At 37.7% G+C, this 22,549-nt stretch overlaps 1 protein-coding gene and 1 long non-coding RNA gene across 2 annotated transcripts in view; one reads left to right on the top strand and one right to left on the bottom strand.

Annotated features, from left to right (window-relative positions):
• The window catches only part of LOC150085135 (cilia- and flagella-associated protein 251-like), a 198,207-nt gene extending 195,390 nt beyond the window's left edge, over positions 1–2,817 (top strand). The window contains exons 10-11 of the mRNA XM_090373840.1: positions 850–955; positions 2,755–2,817. Of these exons, the coding sequence (XP_090229966.1) occupies positions 850–955; positions 2,755–2,817 (169 nt within the window). The remainder of the gene's footprint in view (positions 1–849; positions 956–2,754) is intronic.
• Positions 2,818–6,928: 4,111 nt separating this feature from the next.
• LOC150085134 (uncharacterized) overlaps positions 6,929–22,549 on the bottom strand; it is a 34,439-nt gene continuing 18,818 nt past the window's right edge. Inside the window, exons 2-3 of the long non-coding RNA XR_016546965.1 lie at positions 12,803–12,839; positions 6,929–6,991 (exon numbers count right to left, since the gene is read on the bottom strand). This is a non-coding gene — a long non-coding RNA (uncharacterized LOC150085134). The remainder of the gene's footprint in view (positions 6,992–12,802; positions 12,840–22,549) is intronic.

The raw sequence follows: 22,549 nt of genomic DNA, 5'->3' as shown, positions 1-22,549 counted from the left end.
CAATTCTGCATTCTTTATATCTGTGTGATACCACAATTCTGATATCAGAACAATAGCCACCTTTGATGTCTTGACTAGCATTGGTGTACATGCAAGTATACATGCACCTATTCTTACTCTTAGTTAACCTAACACAGCCCATGTATTTACTTGTTCCATGATGACTCCCAATGAACTTTGAAATCCCCAGGACCTTGCTTTGCAGGCTGCTGCTCATTCCAATAGAAGCAATGCGAGAATCACTTTCACCTCTGTCTGCGGCTACTTTTAATCTTTTAGTCTGCAAATTCCCTCAAACTAGCAGTTTTCCGACCCAATACTGCCTCGATGGCATTAGCAAATATTCTTGCATCATTGCAAAATTATGAAACAAAATTGTAATGCTACTAACAAACCAGTTGTTACTTGGAACCTGTTAGCCTACTGGACAATCTTTGTCCCACCGTCTGTTGGGGGAAATGTGAACTACAACATACCACTTCTATTTATTTTGAAATCGTTGTACATGACCACAGCAGCACCAGTACAGGAACTTTATTGCTCTACCTTGTATGGCTGATCACAAGGTGAAAGTAGAGCTCTAATACTAAAGTAAATTATATGGATCAGCTCTGGTACTAAACTATCTAACACACACACACACACACACACACACACACACACACACACACACACACACACACACACACACACACACAAATATGCAGACTTCATATATGGCAATTGTACAAAAATATGTTGAAAACATACATGTACAGCAGATGAAATTGAGGCATTCATTTTAATACAAATATCTGTTTTTTTATTTAATAGAAAAATTAGAAAAAATTATGGTTTAAAATTTTTCAGATATGGGGATAACTACATGGATACATTACATATGTCTGATAAAATTCCTGTAGACGAGCTACTTAATCTAATGCCAGCACTTGGGTTTTATCCTTCACGTTATGAGGTAAGAATTTCTTACATACCTGCCATCAGTTACAACTAAATAATTTTCATGAGAGAAGTGTATTTCAGTAAATTCTTTAATATCTTTTTATTATTATTACATCTACACTTCTTTTTATGAACTTTCTGACAGCTTCTGTGATTTTCAGTTGGCAAAATGATGCAAGGAAGCAAGCTTATAGCATTAGCCAAAAGAAAAAAAAGAAATTCCAATTGTTACTCATCCCTTCTAATAATTTATACAATCCTTCCTTAAATTTATCCAGACTTCCTACCTCAAAAACACTAGGTGGAAGTTTATTCCAACAATCATTTATACTCTGGCTGAAAACAAATTTCTGCACATCTGTTCTGCAGCCATCCTTTCTCAATTTACATTTATGATCCTACATACATTGCCAGAGGAAATGTGAAGATACCATCAGCATTTAGTTTATTCAACTCTTGTAAAGCTTTAAATACTTCACATAGATCATCATCATTCAGGTGCTTAGTTTCCTGATACTGCAGTTACAGAACCTAAGAAATACTTAGTAAAAATATCTTTTTGTATCTCCAACTAAACTTAATGCTCCCTTTCCAACAGGTCTACATCCTTCCAAAATTAAATTTTTAAGCTTGTTTGCAGTATTGATTTCCAGATGTGGCTTAAACATTGCTTTATACAATATGATAACCAATACTCTGTTCCTGCTGGCAAAGTTCCTGCATATCATTGACAGAAACCCCATGAGCTGTTCTAGCAGCCTGTCTGCACAGTTTAGAGAATTTTGTGTTCAATCACACGATTATCCCTAAGTCTTTTTCCTTATCCAACTACCTTGAGTTTGATACTACATGATTTTGTTATTTTTTGGGTTTTTTTTATTTTATTTTTTGTTAGGAGCATTAGCAACTAAGGCCATATTTCTCCAGGGATATGCGGTGGTCATTCCCTGACCTTTCCGCATCCTCTGCATTTGGTGGTCACGAGCTCGAACCCCGGTCTAATCAAGAAGCGTATGCTGCGCACTGCCACTCCTGCCCACCTGGCTACGGAGGCTCCCATACTACATGAATGGTATAGTCTTCTAGGATTACTGCAACCTAAATGCAGTAATCAATACTAAACCTGCCATTTTGCAGCCCATCTGCCTAGTTTATCCAGATCTGCTTGGAGTAACATACTCTAATTAATGTCATTAACCACCCTGCCCACAGTGATGAGCTGGAGCTAGTTTTGTGCTGGTTCGTGCAAACCGATTTGTTAAAAAATTTTTTATGCCAACAAATGTTATAACATGATCTAAAAACCGAATAATCTTAATCTTATAAAACAGTGTAGAAAATAAACTTAAAATTCAAAGTAACACAAATTTGCGAATTTCTAGTAGTTAAAGTGCCATTTCTATTATTTCTTACTATTTCTATAAGTAGGTCAAGAATTATGTTACTATGCATGTGCGCTTCTTATTTGTCACAGGCTACAATGCACATTCAAGTTCATCCTGACACTAGACAAACGTCAACTTTATTATTTCACTAATATGAGCTGCTAGTATTCTTTAAAATATTGTTCATTGCATTGTATACTTCAACACAATTAAATTACATTTTTTTTATTTTTAGTAATCTATATAGCTCATTTGCAATATTTTATAATACAAGAATGATAGGCATTTCTTTCTTAAACATTGTTATGGTTTCCTTACTCATACATCTTTCTTTCTTTCTTTCTTTTTTGTTTAAATTTGTTTCATTAATCAATACTTATTTTCTATTAACATGTAAAAATGTTTTTTTTACATTTATATCTTTAAGTATGATTCTGAATGGCTGAATGCATTGCCACTTATGGAGAAAGGTGCAAAAAATATTCCTTAAATCAGGACTTTTTATAGGGAACCAGTTGTTAAGATTTTGGCAGCTCATCACTGCCTGCCCACCTTTGTATTATCAGCAAACATCAAACTTGAAATATCATTAATAAATACACTCAGTAGCCAAAAAATTGGAAACCTCAATATTCAGTATCAAGTAGAGTCAACTTTTGTCCAAATTACATCGCTTACATGCTGTGACATGAATTCCACTAGGTGTCTGAGGAGTCTAGCTCAAGACTCAAGATTTGACCATTTGGGATATTTTTCAGTTGCTCTGCTGTGGTCAGTAGACAACTGCAAAGCCAAACTGCCCTTTTCCAACATATCCCAGACATTCTCAATTGGATTCAGCTATTGGAAAATTAGTAGGTAGATGTTGATAAGATAGATGTTGGGAATGTTCCTAGAACTACTCAGATACCATTTTTGCATGATGGAGAGTTGAGTTGCCATCTTTAAAGAATCCATCACAATCTGGGTAAAAAGGAAGCTTTGCAAGGTGAAGTTGGCCTAGTACGACAGAAGGATATTAATGGGAAGCAACATGGCCTTCTAACAGTATGACCACACCAAGTTCTTACTAATAACAGGTCATACATCCAGCTGATTGGGCAATATACATAGCTTTTGCCACTGTTCCACAGTCCAATCTTGGTGTTGGTGGTATCACTCCAGTTAAATCTTTTGATTTTTTACAGAAATAAGTGGGACTAAGTTAAAGAAAGCCAACACGAGAACCACAGCAAACTTCAAGAAACTTACTAGACAAACTGGTTTGCTGCTACTGAGAATGTAGGGAGAATCTGCTACTGCAGATTCTCCCTACATTCTCAGTAAACTGACTATGCGTGTTATCAGTAGCGACAGTAGAAGTTGAGAACTATATTGATTGACATGTATGCATGGCAGACAATGTATTGATTAGTTTTTCTCATCATTAAAAGAGATTATTGGAGTTCATGAGTGTTTTCACTGTTTAAAAAACCAGTGTTTTTAAAGTTTGGTTTCCTAACCTAACCTTAAAGGAAAAAAGAAAAAGGTTTATTTTTCATTAACCTAACCTTAAAATTTAGATTAGGAAATAATAGGAAAAGAAAGAAAGATTCTTATATATATATATATATATATATATATATATATAAGAACATAACATCAATAAATCACTTAACACTATGACATTATAGTCTGTCATGCCTATGTGTCAATTGATACATCGTCCTTAATTTTTCTACCACTGATACTGATGACATGCACCATTTGTTTTCCAAGAATGTCGGGAGAAACTGCAGTAGCTGCAAACCAGTTTGTGCGGTGGGTTTCCCATAGTTTTCTGTGGTTCCTGTGTTGCCATTCTTTACATTAAAAAAAAAAAAAAAAATCACACCATTCCCTCCAAATGGTGTGTTTTTTTTTTTTTTTTTTTTTTTTTGGCTGATGCTGCATAAGTTCATACACTTGCTTTCTTGCATCACATGCCACTACTACAACATTCGCCATAAGTGGTTTTTGTATAAAATTTTATAAGCCAATGGTCAGGCTGCACCTTGAGTACTGTGTACAGGTCTGTAGGCCTCATTTGAACAAGTATAGAGAAGGGCAACAAGATTAGTGAATGGAATGGAGGGTTGCTCTTACAAAGAAAGGCTTAAGTTTTGCAGATTATAGTGTCTGGAGATTAGGCACCTGCGAGGTGATCTGATTGAGGTGTATAAAGCCTTGAATGGTTTGAGCATGCTCAATGCTGATGGGATTCTTCCTCTTGCCCAGAATAATCACCTGAGAGAGCATAAATTCAAATTGAGGAAAGACAGTTGTAGGATAGATGTGTGGAAGTTTGCCTTTAGCCAGCAGGTAGTTGATTGGTGGAACAGACCCATCTTTTGTTGTGGAAGTTGATAACTTAAATAAATTTAAGGCTGAGCTGGACAGGTATTTTGAACAAACGGAGGGGTGAAATGGGAGCAGGTTTTTTTTTTTTTTTTTTGGCTGATGCTGCATAAGCTTGCTTTCTTGCATGCATCATATGCCTATACTAATTCTAAAATTCTGATGCTAATAAGCATGAAGCTATCGGATCCCAGTCTCTTTACCTCCCACCATGTAGTTCAGTTGAAAATGCATCTTTTTTTTCACGAATTTAACTTTATTAGTCATTTGTTTCTCACTAGACCTATTCTGGGACATAATTTTCTTTAAATTCCTGCAGTCTTGTTCTTGGATAACCAGATTTCTGCCATATCTCTTCCTTTTAGAACTGAATTTTCCTTTTGTCTTCCACCTGTTGCATACTTTTGAGAAGATTGCTTTGACACCAATAGTTTCTTTGTTTTCTCAATTTTGGCCCCTACTAAACATGCTCCAACAATCATTTCAGCAAATCGGAAAGATTATCAGTCATCACCATGACTGGTTCGATTAAGATGCTGCAGAAAAGTATACAGTATTTATCTGATATGAAGGAAAGGTCAGATGTTGTTATTTGGAGCATTAGCAACTAAGGCCATATTGCTCCAGGGATATGCAGTGGTCATTCCCTGACCTTTCTGCATCCTCCGTATTTGGTGTTCACGGGCCCGAACCCCGGTCTAATCAAGAAGCGTGTGCTACGCACTGTTGTTCCTGCCCACGTGGCTACGGAGGCACCTGATATGAAGGAACTTAATCATACTATGTGACAATTTATGTTTGTATACCATATGTGTAATTATCTTTTGATGCCAATTGCAAAAGGTTTCTAATTTTTTGGCCAGTGAGTGAATTTAAAACAGTAGAGTCCCAAACCAAACCCAATGGTATCCCATTCAAAATATTAGTCTACGAAGTGCAGTAGCCATTTATAACCACTCTTTATCCACTACTACTTAACCTGCCCTTTATCCATAGTAGAAACTTGTTTTTAATGCCACATTGCTTTATTTTATGCAATAATCATTCATGTAGAACAGTAGCTATAGCTTTTATGAAAGCTAAGCATATCATGTCAAAATTATCCTTTACCTCTCTCATTCTTTTGTGGTGATCTCATTGTAGCTAATCAGATCCATGCTGTGATTGCCTTATAGCTCCATACCTAACAAAATGATCTGGTATTGCTTTTATAACTACTGACTCCATTAATTTCCTTGACACCGAAGTCAAACTTCTTGTAGTTACCCACTCCACTCTTTGAATTGCCCTTGTGAATAGAAGAGACATTTTCACATCTCCAGTATTACTCTGAATCCAAGGATGCTCTCAGTACTTTAGCTAATGGCTTAACTATCTCTTTTGTTGCTGCTACTTTTAATACAATTGTAGCTGCAGAAGTATGCCAAAAAACATTCTTTATGAATGTAGATGCAAATATATATTCAGCTTGTCAGCAGTCTGTTCGATGTAATTAATTATGCCATTTCTATCAAGTGAACCAATATGATTCATCCCTTTTCTTCTAGTGGTAGCATAAACAAAGAATTCCATGCTAATTCTCTTTGCACTCTTAGCCAAACAGTTATCACAATCTCCCTAGCAAGCCTATCCCCTAAAACCCATCAGTTCATATTAGTAGTATCAATAGTAGTGGCATTTGATGCAAAAAGGCAAACTTGTAAAACATCAGGGAAAAAAATCCTCCCACATCACCTGTCCATCCCCTGAATTAATTTGCCTGGTTCTTCTTTGAATTTATTCAAACTACCCACTTCCACAACAAATGAAAGTTTGTTGTGGAAGTGGGTAGGCAAACCTTCACACATCTATCCTACAACCATACTTCCTTAATTTGAATTTATATCCCCTCGTGTGTGGACTGAACAAGAGGAAGAATGCCATCAGCATTGAGTTTTCTCAATCCATTCAAAGCCTTAAACACCTCATCTTATCACCTCACAGGCACCTAGTCTCTAGAAGATGCTGCAATTTGCAGAACTGAAGTCTTTCTTGGTAAAACCACTGTTTCATTCCCTTAACCAATATCATTGCCCTTCTCTGCACCCGTTCCAGTGATCTGCTCATTTAATTCGTAGTCCCATTTTAAAAATGGTTTCCAATCTGGCCTTCCCCATTCCGCTTCCCCGGTTACAGATAACAGTTTCTCAAAACTAACAATTACAAACTAACAAACTAACAATTTCTCAAATAACCTGATATGCCTCGGTAGTATCAGCAAATATTCTTGTACCCCTTCTACAGTGTCTCTATAAAAATAAAGTCCCATCTGTTAAAGACTGCAGGGAATGTAAAAAAATTTAAAATTGATGAAAAAAATGGTCTGAAACAACAACAAAAAAAGTTAATAGCCATAAGAATTGATTTAAAGAAAGAATATTTAAATATTATATCAGGCTGTATTATAAAAGAAATTGCAACATGCATCTCACCATAATCTGGTCATCACAGAAGTGCTGTGGTAACCAAAGAAGTCAAACTTCAGTTTAGTTCACTTCAATTCAATTTCACTTTATATAGAGAAATTCTATGATATAATAATTTATTTTTTGATTTATTTATTTGCTTCATTGAGAATGTAATGATAAGTTTTGATTTCATTTAGCATTAGCATTACATTAGTAGAGGCATATGATGCAAGAAAGCAAGTTTATATAGCATCAGCTGAAAAGCATCAGCCAGTTGTGTAGGGTTAATGTTAAGGAATAAAAATGGAATCTGAGCAAGAGGAAGAATCCCATTAGCATTGAGCTTGCTCAAATCATTCAAGGCTTTATACATCTCAATCAGATCACCCTGCAGGTACCTAGTCTCCAGATGCTGCATTTTGCAGAATTTAAGCCTTTCTTGGTAACAGCAACCCTTTGTTCCACTCACTAATCTTGTTGCCCTTCTCTGTACTCATTCTAGTTGCTCAACATCTTTCCTAAAATGAGGCCTCCAGACCTGTATGCAGTAATCAAGGTGTGGCCTGACCATTACCTTTTACAAGGGGACAATCACCTCTTTATGCCTGCTTGGAAAATTCCTATATATCAGTGACAAGATCTCATGAGCTACTCTTGCAAACTGTTTGTACTACTCAGGAAACTTCATATCTGACTGCACAATTATCCCCAAGTCTTTTTCATTCTCCACTACCCTGAATATAGTACCATACAGTTGGTACATTACTCTGGGGTTACCTCTACCTATGGCACCACCGTAGCCAGGTGGTCTAATCAAGAAGTGTGTGCATAGCACACACTTCTTGATTAGACCAGGGTTCGAGCCCATGACCACTAAATACAGAGAATGCGGAAAGGTCAGGGAATGACCACCACATATCCCCGGAGAAATATGCCCTTAGTTGCTAATGCTCCTAAACACCAAATAACAACAACAACCACTACCTGTATACAGTACTTTGCATTTGTCAATGTTAAACTTCAGTTTCCACGTCTCAGCCCAACTGCTCAACTTTTCTAGATCCTTTGCAGTAGTATACCATCCTTACTGCCATTAATAAGTCTACAACCTTCATATTGTCAGCAAACTTGGACATTAAGCCAGTTATACGATATTGTTTGACTTCAACAATATCATTCATAAATGCAGAAAACAACAGTGAGCTTAACACGAAACTGGGGAATTACACTAATAACATAATTCCATGAAGAGCAGTGTCCATTGGTTACCACTCTCTGTCTTCCTCCACTCAACCATCCTTTTATCCATTGCAGTAAATTGCCCTTAATGCCATACTGCTCCCATTTGTAGAGTAGCCTTCCATTAGCATTAGCATTAGTAGAGGCATTTGATGCAAGAAAGCAAGCTTATGCAGCATCAGCCAAAAAAAAAAAAAAAAAAAAAGTAACATAAATAAATAAAAATAACCACTTCCACGTCACCCCTCTGTTCGTTCAAAATACCTGTCCAGCTGAGCCTTAAACTTATTTAGGCTATCAACTTCCACGACAAGGGATGGAAGTCTGTTCCACCAACCAACCACCTGCTGGCTAAAGGCAAATTTCCGCACGTCTATCCTACATCTGTCTTTCCTCAAATTGAATTTATGTCCTCTCAGGTGATTATTCTGAGCAAGAGGAAGAATCCCATCAGCATTGAGCATGCTCAAACCATTCAAGGCTTTATACACCTCTATCAGATCACCTCGCTGGTGCCTAGTCTCCAGACACTGTAATTTGCAAAACTTAAGCCTTTCTTCGTAAGAGCACCCCTTTGTTCCATTCACTAATCTTGTTGCCCTTCTCTGTACTCGTTCCAGCAGCTCTACATCCTTCTTGAAATGAGGCCTCCAGACCTGTATACAGTAATCTAGGTGTGGCCTGACCATTGCCTTATACAAGGGAATAATCACCTCCTTATCCCTGCTAGAAAAATTCCTATATATCATTGACAATACACCATGAGCTACTCTTGCAGCCCATCTGCACTGCTCAGAGAACTTCATATCTGCCTGCACAATTACTCCCAGGTCCTTTTCATTCTCTACCACTGTCAGTGTAGTACCACAGAGTTGATACGTTGCTCTGGGGTTGCTGTTTTCCATATGTAGTACTTTACATTTGTCAATGTTAAACTTCATTTGCCACCTCTCAGCCCATCTGCTCAACCTTTCCAGATCCTGTTGCAGCAGCATAGTGTCAGTAGTGTCCTTGACAACCCTGCCTACCTTTGTATCGTCTGCAGACTTCGACATTAAGCTTGATATACCATCATCAATATCATTTATAAATACAGAAAACAATAATGGACCCAATACTGAGCCCTGAGGGACTCCACTAATAACATTAGTCTACGACGAGCAGTGTCCATTGATTACCACTCTCTGTCTTCTCCCCCTCAGCCACCCCTTTATCCACAGCAGCAATTTGCCTCCAGTGCCACACTGCTCCAACTTGTGCAGCAGTCTTCCATGTGCAACAGTATCAAAAGCCTTTCTAAGATCCAAGTGTATAATATCAAAGTTATTCCCTGCATCCAGTTCCTTTGTGACTGCATCATAGTATCCAATCAAATTGGTCAGGCAAGATTTCCCCTTAACAAAACCATGCTGTGTCTGAGCTATAACTGAAGTCTTGTCTAGATGATCCTGCAGTGCTTCTTTAACCAGTGCCTCCATTAATTTTCCAGGAACAGAAGTTAAACTCACAGGTCTATAATTACATGTGTCAGCCTTTGATCCTCCTTTGTGAATTGGGGTCACATTTGCACATTTCCAGTCTGTGGGTACCTCCCCTGAGTCCAAGGAAGCTCTCATAATTATGGCTAAGGGTTTGTTTACTTCCTTTGCTGCCTCCTTTAATATAACTGGATAGATTCCATCCACCCCAGGTGCCTTTCTTGTGTTTATCTTCAACAATTTCTCCTCCACTTTACTCTCAGTTATTACAAGATTCTCTAGCTTACTGCTAGAGTTGAATACACCTCTGGCTTTCCCCTCCCTAAATAACTCCTCATGTGTGAATGTCGATGCAAAATATTCATTTAGTTTGTTAGCTACCTGAGCTGGATCATCAACAGTTGACCCATCGATATCAAGTGGACCAATCTGATTCATCCCCTTCCTTCTCGAGTTTACATAAGTAAAGAACACTTTGCTGTTTTTCTTTGCATCCCTTGCCAAAGATTTCTCGTAATCTGCTTTTGCCTGCCTAACCTCCTTGGTAACTTGGTTACAGATCAACTTGTATCTATCATAGGCTTCTGTGTCACGTGTTAATTTGTATGTATCCCATGCATTTTTCTTCTCTGCCATATGCCTCATTAGTTCATCTGACATCCATTTAGGCCTAAACCTTGAACAATATTTCTTAGTTGGTATGTAAAGCCTAGTAGCTTCCAAGATAAGTTCTTTAAATGCTTCCCATTTTGCATTTGCTGTTGGTAACATCATCAGTTGGTCCCACTGTATAGAATTTAAATACTGTCTCAGTCCATCGTAGTCACCTTTACGAAAGCAATAACCCTTCCCTTTACCCCTAATGGTAGTTACCTCTTTGAGTAAATCCCACTTCAGCACACTGTGATCACTGCCACCTAGTGGTTCATTTATCTGCAGATTCTTAATGCATGAAGAATCACTGTTGATAATCAAATCAAGAGTATTCCTCCCTCTAGTTGCCTCCCGAACATGCTGATGTAGAAAACAATCATCCAATAATTCCACAAAAGCCTTGCTAGTGTGTGAGTGACCAACCCACAAATTCCAGTCAATATCTGGGAAATTAAAATCTCCTATTATAAGACTCTGATTTACTGGCCCACTCTATTTCCCTGTACAGTTTCTTATTATACTCATCAGAGTCATTAGACCTATAGCACACTCCTACTCTCAATTTTGATCTCCCAATGCTTATGTCACACCAAACTGACTCAACACTGCACTGTCCAGCGATGTCCACTGGCTTCACTTCCTTGGACTTTATGTATTTCTTAACTAATAGCATAACCCCTCCTCCCTTCCTATCCAGTCTATCCTTTCTGTAGACATTGTACTCCCCAAATTCCAGTTCTGCATTCCTTATATCTGTGTGACACCACGTCTCTGATATCCCAACAATATCTGCCTTTGATGTTTTGAGCAATACCTCAAATTCATCAAATTTATTTACTAAACTCCTAGCATTGGTGTACACGCAACTATACATGCACCTATTTCTATTCTTAGCTACGCTAACACAACCCATGTGTTTACTTGTACCGCAATGACTCCCAGCAGTCTCTGAAATATCCTGCATCTTGGTTTTCAGACTTCTGCTCATTCCAACAGAAGCAGTGCAAGAATCTCTTTCACCTCTGTTAGTGGCTACTGTTAATCTATTCGTCTTTGTCTCCCCCAAAGCTAGCAGTTTTCCGACCCACCTAACACTGCCTCGATAGCATCAGCAAATATTCTTGCACCCTTTCTATTTAATTGTATCCCATTCCTGTAGAAGCAATCTCTCCTGTTAACAAGTACAGTCCAGGCTGAAAAAAATTCTACCCCTTGAGCCTTGCACAATCTTTCCAGGGCCGAATTGCTCGACAAGGCTCTCATCATATACTCCCTCCTATTGTGTCTGGGCAGAATTGCAGACACTTTCAAATTCAACCCTATTTCACGGCTTTTTGTGCAACAGTATCAAAAGCCTTTCTAAGATCCAAATATATGATATTAAAACTTATTCCCTGCATCCAATTCCTTTGTGACCACATCATAGTATCCAATCAGATTGGTCGGACAAGACTTCCCCTTAACAAACCCATCCTGTGTCCGAGCTATAACTTAAGTCTTGTCTATATGATCCTGTAGTGCTTCTTTAACCAATGACTCCATTATTGTCCCTGGAACAGAAGTTAGACTAATAGGTCTGTAATTATTCGTGTCCCCTTTGTGAATTGTGGATACATTTGCACATCTCCAGGCTTTGGGGAACTTCACTGAGTCCATGGATGCCCTCATAATCATGGCTAATGGCCTGCTTACTTCCTTTCTGCCTCCTTTAATATAATTGGATAGATCCCATTCACCCCAGGTCCTTATGTTTGACTTCAGCAATTTCTCCTCCACTTTGCTCTCAGTTATTACAAAATCATTTAACTCCCTGTTAGAGTTTTATAAACTTAAAGCCTCCACTTCGCTGCAGAATTTTTATTTTAAGGAGTGTTTCCTTTTCAGGCTGAACTTCTTCTCAATGATGCTAAATTCAGCATTTTGCTTGCTGATAGAAAAGGAAAAAATGAGATTGGTGTTAATGATATTATTAAATGTAAGTATGCACTTTTGTGTACGGTTAATGTTAAGGAATAAAAATATCTATTTTTCAAATTGTGATTTCCTTTTTGTGACATAATGTGTTCTCAATATATTAATTGTTTTTTAAAGAATCTCAGGTTGTTCAGAAGATATGAAACGGGTCTCTTTCTCTCTGTGTGCCTCATGCACACACAACAATATTGTTGATTATTATTTTTATTATAATCTCTAATGATTATTAAATCACAATATAAAAATATATAATAGTATAAAAAAAGGATAGTCCTGCACTAGAAAAGAATATTGTTGTATAACTTACAATCTTGTTGTCCTCTTCAAAGTGGCAACCATCATGACTGTAGGAAAAGATAAAAATATTGTGTCTCTGTTTTAAATTCAAAATATATGCCAAAAAGTAAAGTCAAAAGAAAAGTAAATAAATAATGAAAATTTGGAGTAATTTTGGACTACAGAAATAGATGAAGAACTCATAAACATCAGCAAAACAGGTGCTAAAAAAGAAAGCAAATCTGGAAATGGTTTAATATATACAGTGTGGCTAGTGACCTCTAGTGAAAAAAAATTAAAAATTGAATTCATGATAGACACAACTCAGCATAGATAAGAAAGTAATTAACTAACAAACAAAGCAGCAAGGAAAGGTGCTGGAAACTTTGTGAAAGCAAAAAAGAATTAATATAGGAAGAAAATAGTTTCTCAATATGCGTTCATAAAACCTCTGGCTCACAAGAAATAAGAGGAAGGATACAGAAAAGTAAAAAAGCAAGGCTTAGATAGTCCAGGGTCGTAAATTCTGTTTCTGTAGAAAGGACCTTGAACTGAGTTCTGAGAGTACGAATCACAAATTTAAAATAATGTGAAAGTAGGGATAATAATAAACTAATAATGAGTGAAGACATACATTGTGTAGTCAAGAATCATAATAGTCATACGTCATTGTGTGTGTGTGTGTGTGTGTGTGTGTGTGTGTGTGTGTGTGTGTGTGTGTGTGTGTGTGTGTGTGTGTGTGTGTGTGTGTGTGTGTGTGTGTGTGTGTGTGTGTCATCAGCCATTTTCAATCCACTGCAGAATGAATGCCTCTCAGTTCCTTCTGTTTTGTGCAATGGCCATCCATTTACTACCCACAAACTCATGAATTTCATCTGTCCACCTCCGTCGTGGTCTTCCAGATTTTATTCTAGCTCCTCTTAGGTACCATTCTGTTATTTTCTCTGTCCATCTGTCATCATGACTTTGAGTTGTGTTCTGCCCAATACCATTTTAGTTCTTTAGTTTTGATAAGAATGCCCTTTACTTGAGTTTGCTCTTAATCCATGTGTTTCTCTTATCTAACAGTCTGATTCCCAATATAATTTGTTCCATTCTTCATTGTGTAATTCTCAGCTTCTCTTCCATTCTTTTGGTGAGTGCCCAAGTTTCACTTCCATAAGTCATGGTGGGGAGTATACATTGGATCATTATTTTACATTTCAGACAAATTGGGATATTGCTCCTTAGTATGTGACTATATTTCCTGAATGCTATCCATCCAAAATTTATTCTTCTCTTGGTTTCCAGTCATTTATCATTATTACAGCTAATGACTTGTCCCAGATAAGTATATGACTCCACCTTTTCAATCAGTGCTCCTTCAATCATTATATCCCTTCCTGTGGCATACTTGTTCATTATTACTTTTTGTTTTAGCCATATTCATCTTTAGTCCAAAATCTTTACTGACTCTGCATAATTGATTAAGATTTTCCTCTAATTCTTTGGGATCGTGGCTTATGGCCACAATGTCATCTGCAAATCGTAAATGGTTTGACTCCTTTCTGTGACCAGTCTAATCTTCTGAAAGCTTCCTCAACGGCAGCAGTAAACAACTTTGGAGATATTGTGTCTCCTTGTCGAACTCCTTTCTTAAATCTAAATTTACTACTGTCTTTGTGTAGTCTAATAAAGGAGGTAGCATTCTCATATATTTTCTTCAAAATCATAATATATGGGGTATCTATGCCTTGTCTTTCCAGTGCCCGAAACATTGCCTTATGCTGTATAGAGTCAAATGAATTTTCATAATCCACAAATGCCAGACATAATGGTGTTTTATGTTCATTTGCTTTCTCCATTATATGAAGGTGATCCATAGTTGAGAATCCTCTCCTAAAGCCAGCTTATTCTTTCAGTTGATTCTCATCAAGTATTCTTTCTAATTTGTTAGTCATGACCCTTGTGAACAACTTGTAGATGTGGTATAACAAGCTAATTGGTCTATAATTTCCAATTTCTGATTTATCTCCTTTCTTATGCAGCTAAACTGTGATTGCATTATTCCACTCCTTAGACATCACACCTTTTCTAATGCATTTTGTGAAGAGTCTTGCCAGTTTTCTGTCTTTAATTTTGATAAGAATGTCCCTTACTTGAGTTTGTTGGTTAATCCATGTGTTTCTCTTCTTATCTGACAGTCGGATTCCCAATATAATTTGTTCGATTCTTCACTGTGTAGTTCTCAGCTTCTCTTACATTCTTTTTAGCATTAGCATTATAGTAGAGGCATATGATGCAAGAAATCAAGCTTATGCAACATAAACCAAAAAAAAAAAAAAAAAACCCTTCCCTTCACCCCTCCGTTCGTTCAAAATACCTGTCCAGCTGAGCCTTAAATTTATTTTAGCTATCAACTTCCACAACAAGGGATGGAAGTCTGTTCCACCAACCAACTACCCGCTGGCTAAAGGCAAATTTCCGCACATCTATCCTACATCTGTCTTTCCTCAATTTGAATTTATGCCCTCTCAGGTGATTATTCTGAGCAAGAGGCAGAATCCCATCAGCATTGAGCATGCTCAAACCATTCAAGGCTTTATACACCTCTATCAGATCACCTCGCCAGTGCCTAGTCTCCAGACACTGTAATTTGCAAAACTTAAGCCTTTCTTCGTAAGAGCAACTCTTTGTTCCATTCACTAATCTTGTTGCCCTTCTCTGTACTCGTTCCAGCAGCTCTACATCCTTTGCCTTATACAAGGCAAACCTTATACAATTGCCTTATACAAGGGAATAATCACCTCCTTATCCCTGCTAGAAAAATTCCTGTATATCGTTGATAAGACACCATGAGCTACTCTTGAAGCTCGTCTGCACTGCTCAGAGAACTTCATATCTGCCTGCACAATTACCCCCAGGTCTTTTTCATTCTCTACCACTGTCAGTGTAGTACCACAGAGTTGATATATTGCTCTGGGGTTGCTGTTTCCCATATGTATTTCTTTACATTTGTCAATGTTAAACTTCATTTGCCACCTCTCAGCCCATCTGCTCAACCTTTCCAGATCCTGTTGGAGCAGCATAGCATCAGTAGTGGCCTTAACAACCCTGCCAACCTTAGTATCGTCTGCAAACTTGGACATTAAGCTTGATATTCCATCATTAATATTATTTATAATTACACAAAACAGTAATGGACCCAACACTGAACCCTGAGGGAATCCACTAATAACATTAGTCCACAATGAGTAGTGTCCATTGATTACCACTCTGTCTTTTTCGCCTCACCCACCCCTTTATCCATAGCAGCAATTTGCCTCCATTGCCACACTGCTCCGATTTGTGCAGCAGTCTTCCATGCACAACAGTATCAAAAGCCTTTCTAAGATCCAAGTATATAACATCAAAGTTATTCCCTACATCCAGTTCTTTTGTGACTGCATCATAGTATCTAATCAAATTGGTCAAGTCTTCCCCTTAACAAAACCATGCTGTGTCCGAGCTGTAACTGTAGTCTTGTCTAGATGATCCTGCGGTGCTTCTTTAACGAGTGCCTCCATTAATTTTCCTGGAACAGAAGTTAAACTCACAGGTCTATAATTACTTATGTCAGCCTTTGATCCTCCTTTGTGAATTGGGGTCACATTTGCATATCTCCAGTCTATGGGTACCTCCCCTGAGTCCAAGGAAACTCTCATAATTATGGTTAAGGGTTTGCTTACTTCCTTTGCCGCCTCCTTTAATATAACTGGATAGATCCCATCCACCCCAGGTGCCTTTCTTGTGATTATCTGCAACAATTTCTCCTCCACTTTATTCTCAGTTATTACAAGATTATCTAGCTTACTGCCAGAGTCTGGCATTCCGCTCGCTGAATAACTCCTCATGTGTGAATGTCGATGCAAAATATTCATTTAGTTTGTTAGCCACCTGAGCAACAAGCGGGATCATAAACAGTTGAACCATCAACTTCCTCCTTTGTAACTTGGTTACAGATCAACTTATATCTATCATAGGCTTCTGTGTCACGTGTTAATTTATATGTATCCCATGCATTTTTCTTCTCTGCCATATGTCTCATTACTTCATCTGACATCCATTTAGGCCTAAACCTTGAACCATATTCCTTAGTTAGTATGTAAAGCCTAGTAGCTTCCAAGATAAGTTCTTTGAATGCTTCCTATTTTGAATTTGCTGTTGGTAACATAATCAGTTGATCCCACTGTATATAATTTAAAAACTGTCTCAGTCCATCGTAGTCGCCTTTACGGAAGCAATAACCCTTCCCTTTACCCCTAATGGTAGTTACCTCTTTGAGTAAATCCCACTTCAGCACACTGTGATCACTGCAACCTAGTGGTTCATTTATCTGCAGATTCTTAATGCATGAAGAATCACTACTGATTATCATATCAAGAGTATTACTCCCTCTAGTTGCCTCCCGAACATGCTGATGTAGAAAACAATCATCCAATAAATTCACAAAAGCCTTGCTTGTGTGTGAGTGACCAACCCACAAATTCCAGTTAATATCTGGGAAATTGAAATCCCCCATTATAAGACTCTCTGATTTACTGGCCCACTCTATTTCTCTGTACAGTTTCTTATTATACTCATCAGAGTCATTAGGCCTGTAGCACACTCCTACTCTCAGTTTTGATCACATGCAAGTATACATGCACACGCAAGTATACACTTAAGTATATACTTGCACTTGTTCTTTTTCTTAGCTACCCTAACACAACCCATGTGTTTACTTGTGTCGCAATGACTCCCAGCAGTCTCTGAAATATCCTGCATCTTGTTTTTCATGCTTCTGCTCATTCCAATAGAAGCAGTGCAAGAATCTCTTTCACCTCTGCCAGTGGCTACTGTTAATCTATTAGTCTTTGTTTCCTCCCCCCAAGCTGGCAGTTTTCCGACCCACCTAACACTGCCTCGATAGCATTAGCAAATATTCTTGCACCCTTTCTATTTAAGTGTATCCCATCCCTGTAGAAGCAGTGTCTCCTGTTAACAAGTACAGTCCAGGCTAAAAAAAATGCTACCCCTTGAGCCTTGCACAATCTTTCCAGGGCCGAATTGATCGACAAGGCTCTCATCATATACTCCCTCCTATCGTGTCTTGGCAGAATTGTGACACTTTCAAATTCAACCCTAATTCACAGCTTTTTTCCTACAGTGACCCGTACTTGTTATGTAATTCTGCCGGTCTCCTACTCTTGATATCATTAGTGCCAACGTGTAAAACTATATCACGTTTTGTGCCCTTAAAAGATGATATTCGCTCTACAATGTCATCAACCTTTGCCCCTGACAGACATACCCTGGTCCTGTTCCACCTATCCTTTTTACAAAGCATGTTCCCCGTTTCCCTGACAATAGAGTCACCAACAACTACTAGTTCCTGTGGGACCAGCGCATTCTGCCATGGGGGTTGCCGCTGTGTTGTGTGATGACCAAGTGCAAGCTCTGGCATTGATGTGGGCAGCTGAGAGCTTAATGGGGGCCCCTCAATTTAGTTCCTTCGAGGGCATCCACCCTGTCCTTCAAGCTCTCATATAGGCCCATAACAACGCTGAGTTGTTGCCTGATTTCGATACACTCCTCGCACACACAAAGACATCCCCCATGGCAATATCATGTCCCGTACTTGAATGCTCCACAAACATCATGCAAGCAGTGCATTTTAAAAAGCTGTGATTCAGAAGGCAACTGCCCCCCTCAGTTCTCCTCTGAGCCACAGCACTTCCATTAGCTTGAGCCTTTTGCTTTGCTGCTCTGGTCTGAGTCATGATTTCTATTAATTTCAATAAAATTTCAATTTCAGTTCAAAATTATAACCCTAAACTTGTATCCCAACACAATTATAACGGTATATATATTTTTCAGTGTCAAGTATTAATTATCTACAAGTTCCCTTTATATAACTGCCGTATCAGTTATGTATTAATTAATTATGTTATATTTGTAATCTAAGTCGTTATATGTATTTAGTTAAAAGTACATTATATTATATGCTGATGATCAAGTTATAATTGCAAAATCTGAAGGTGAACTACAGATAGCAGCAAATGAACTGAATAAAATAGATGAAAAGTATGAGATGAAAATCAAAGAGATTATGTGGAAAAAACATACGAAGGGTCAAAATTGTTATTGATGACAAAATAATAGAACAAATATCTGATTTAACCTATTTTGGAAATTTAATATCAAATGAAGGGAAAGACATCCAAACTAAACTACAAAAATATAATAAAATGAATGGAATGATTAAACGCCACTTCGGAAAACAAATGACAACTGAAACAAAATTACGACTGCACAACATCACTTCAAAATCAGCCCTCTTCTACAGCCGAGACTTGGGTCATAAATAAGAAAGATGAACACAAACTACAAGCAGCATAAATGAGATTTTTAAGACCATTATTAGACTTTACAAGACTAGACTACCAAACAAATTTTGATATTTGTGAGAAATTAAAAGTAGATAACATATTAATGACATAAAACGGTATCAGAAAAAATGGATCAGCCACATAGAAAGAATGAACCCAGACCAGATCCCAAAATTAGCCTTTAAGTACAAACCTACAGGCAAGAGAGATGTGGATCAACCAAGACAACGATGCCGAGATCAAGACCACCTCCAAGAGCTACAACGGAACAAGTCTTAAAAGACCTAAGGCAGACCAAGTTCATGATGATGATATATATATACAGGGTGTCTCAAAAATATTGGTACAAACGTTTAGGGGAGGTACGTAACATCTAAAGGAATGTGAATCACATAGGAACTCATAACCGGAAACGTCATCGTAAGTCAGTAGACAGCGCTGTTCATCAGTTCGCGAGAGAGAAAATTTCTGGTTTACTCATTCAAGCAGTAGTTGTTGCACGAAGAGCATGCATCGATATACGAACTGTGAGCTGGTAGACATGCACCTAGTGTATGGATTAGCAGAGGGCAATGGATGAGCTGCTCAAAGAATTTATGGAGAACGCTTCCCAGACAGACATGTACCGGACCACCGTTTGTTTGCACGTGTGCATCAAAATTTGTGCAATTATGGGTCATTTAGAGGTAACAGGAGTAGTGCGAGCAGACCACGTTTGACGCAAACTCCCGCCATGGAAGAAAGTGTGTTGAATGCCATCCAGAATAATCCTACTACCAGCACACATGCCATTGCCTCTGTCTTAGGAGTGTCTTGTTGCAGTGTACAGCAGCGGAGTTGGGAGAAATCCCATGTGCTGTTTGACACGAACATGCAGTATTCAACGTGTCTGCCATGCATTTAAAAACTTAAACGTTAAGTTTTTAAATGCGTTAGTGCAAACGCATATTTCATTCTTAACAAACTTCTTTCAATACGATAAGTGCAATATCACATGTTCTTTCATTTAGCTCAAAGCGTTTCACAATTTAATTTTTTCTTATATCGACAGAGGCAGACTGGCCATAAGCCTTACTGGAGAAACCCCGGATTTTGTGTGATTTTGGCCATAAACACTAGTATGAGGCTGTTACAAGTTTTCCCCAGTAAGAATTTGACAGTCTATGGATATTACTTTTCTTTTTCTCTCTGAATCTGTAGTATCTTCACCAGCACGCTTCCTTTTTACACATTTCTCAAGCATTTTACTCATTTTTAGGGAATAAAACACAATTACAGTATAAAAAGGACAAAAATCAGGAGGCATGCTTGATACACATAAACAAAGCTGCGTGTAGTGTCTGAATAAACAAAGCAGTGAAGACAGAAACACACTGTTATCCCCTCGTGCTAGTTTACATTTTACTAAAACACATTTCTGGAGGTCACTACCATCATCATCATCAGCCATTTTCAATCCACTGCAGGATGAAGGCCTCTCCCGCAACTTTCCAGTTCCTTCTGTTTTGAGCACTGGCCATCCATTTACTACTCAAAAACTCATGAATTTCATCTATCCACCTCCGCCTTTGTCTTCCAGGTTTTCTTCTAGCTCCTCTTGGGTACCATTCTGTTATTTTCTTAGTCCATCTGTCATCATGTCTTCGAGCTATGTGTCCTGCCCAAGACCATTTTAGTTCTTTAGTTTTGATAAGAATGTCCTTTACTTGAGTTTGCTGCCTAATCCATGTGTTTCTCTTCTTATCTAACAGTCTGATTCCCAATATAATTCGTTCCATTCTTCGCTGTGTAGTTCTTAGCTTCTCTTCCATTCTTTTGGTGAGTGCCCAAGTTTCACTTCCATAAGTCATGGTGTGGAGTATACATTGATTCATTATTTTACGTTTCAGACAAACTGGGATATTGCTCTTCAGTATGTGACTATATTTCCTGAATGCTATCCATCCAAAATTTATTCTTCTCTTGACTTCCAGCCATTTATCATTATTACAGCTAATAACTTGTCCCAGATAAGTATATGACTCCACCTTTTCAATTACTGCTCCTTCAATCATTATTTCCCTTTCTGTGGCATACTTGTTCATCATTACTTTTGTTTTAGCCATATTCATCTTTAGTCCAAAATCCTTACTAACTGTGCATAACTGATTAAGATTTTCCTCTAATTCTTTGGGATCGTGGCTTATGACCACAATGTCATCTGCAAATCGTAAATGGTTTAGGTACTCTCCGTTCACATTGACTCCTTTCTGCGACCAGTCTAATCTTCTGAAAGCTTCCTCAAGGGCAGCAGTAAACAGCTTCGGAGATATTGTGTCTCCTTGTCGAACTCCTTTCTCGATTTTAAATTTGCTACTGTCTTTGTCTAGTCTAATAAAGGATGTAGCACTCTCATATATTTTCTTCAAAATCATAATATATGGAGTATCTATGCCTTGTCTTTCCAGTGCTCGAAACATTGCCTTATGCTGTATGGAGTCAAATGCCTTTTCATAATCCACAAATGCTAGGCATAATGGTGTTTTATATTCATTTGCTTTCTCCATTAGCTGTGATATTACGTGAAGGTGATCCATAGTTGAGAATCCTGTCCTAAAGCCAGCTTGCTCTTTCGGTTGATTCTCATCAAGTATTCTTTCTAATCTGTTAGTAATGACCCTTGTGAACAAATTGTAGATATGGGATAACAAGCTAATTGGTCTATAATTTCCAATTTCTGGAGGTCACTACCATAAAACAATAAAAACAATTTCCAGTTGTGTTCCTGCTAGTGGAATCTGTTACAGACAGGTAGTAAACTCTATCTAATTGCATTTGTGTTAATACCGATAACTGTAACTGTGGGTGTTTATGTTATTATGGTGAAATGTGTTTCCCCTTCACTGAAATCTTCAATCATATGAAAAACATAAATACATTTTCAGAAACTTTTCTTCATTCAGTTCGAATGATTCCCTAGTTCAACTGCCATTTCTTGTAAACACGAAGGTGAAACGTGCATAAGCGAATTCGGTTCGTATTATATACGACATCGTTCCCCTATTTATAAATTGTGTATTATCAAATTTGTGTAGTGTAAACACGTGTTATATGAAGACTGATCATACTATATACTGTATTTTAATTTTTTCTCAGGGTATTTTTTGTGTTACCACGTGCAACTTATTTGTTAGCATATGTTTATAGCTTTGATTCTTTATACGATTTCAATTTTTTAGCATTGCTTATAAATATCATGAAACTTACCTCCTAATCTGTATAGTTAAAATATAATGAAGAAATTAAAATGGGAAATTAAAAAATATAAAAAAATTCCCTGAGGGGAAGAAAGAGAAGAACCAAGAGTCCTAACATTGGAGTTTTGCAGTTCTGGCATCAGTTGGTTCATT

This window comes from Mastigoproctus giganteus, chromosome 5 (genome assembly GCF_048544385.1).
Source record: "Mastigoproctus giganteus isolate SK-2022 chromosome 5, ASM4854438v1, whole genome shotgun sequence".
Lineage (NCBI taxonomy): Eukaryota > Metazoa > Arthropoda > Arachnida > Uropygi > Thelyphonidae > Mastigoproctus > Mastigoproctus giganteus.
Note: the sequence above shows the minus strand (reverse complement) of the source record. Positions and strands in the feature narration are given on the sequence as shown.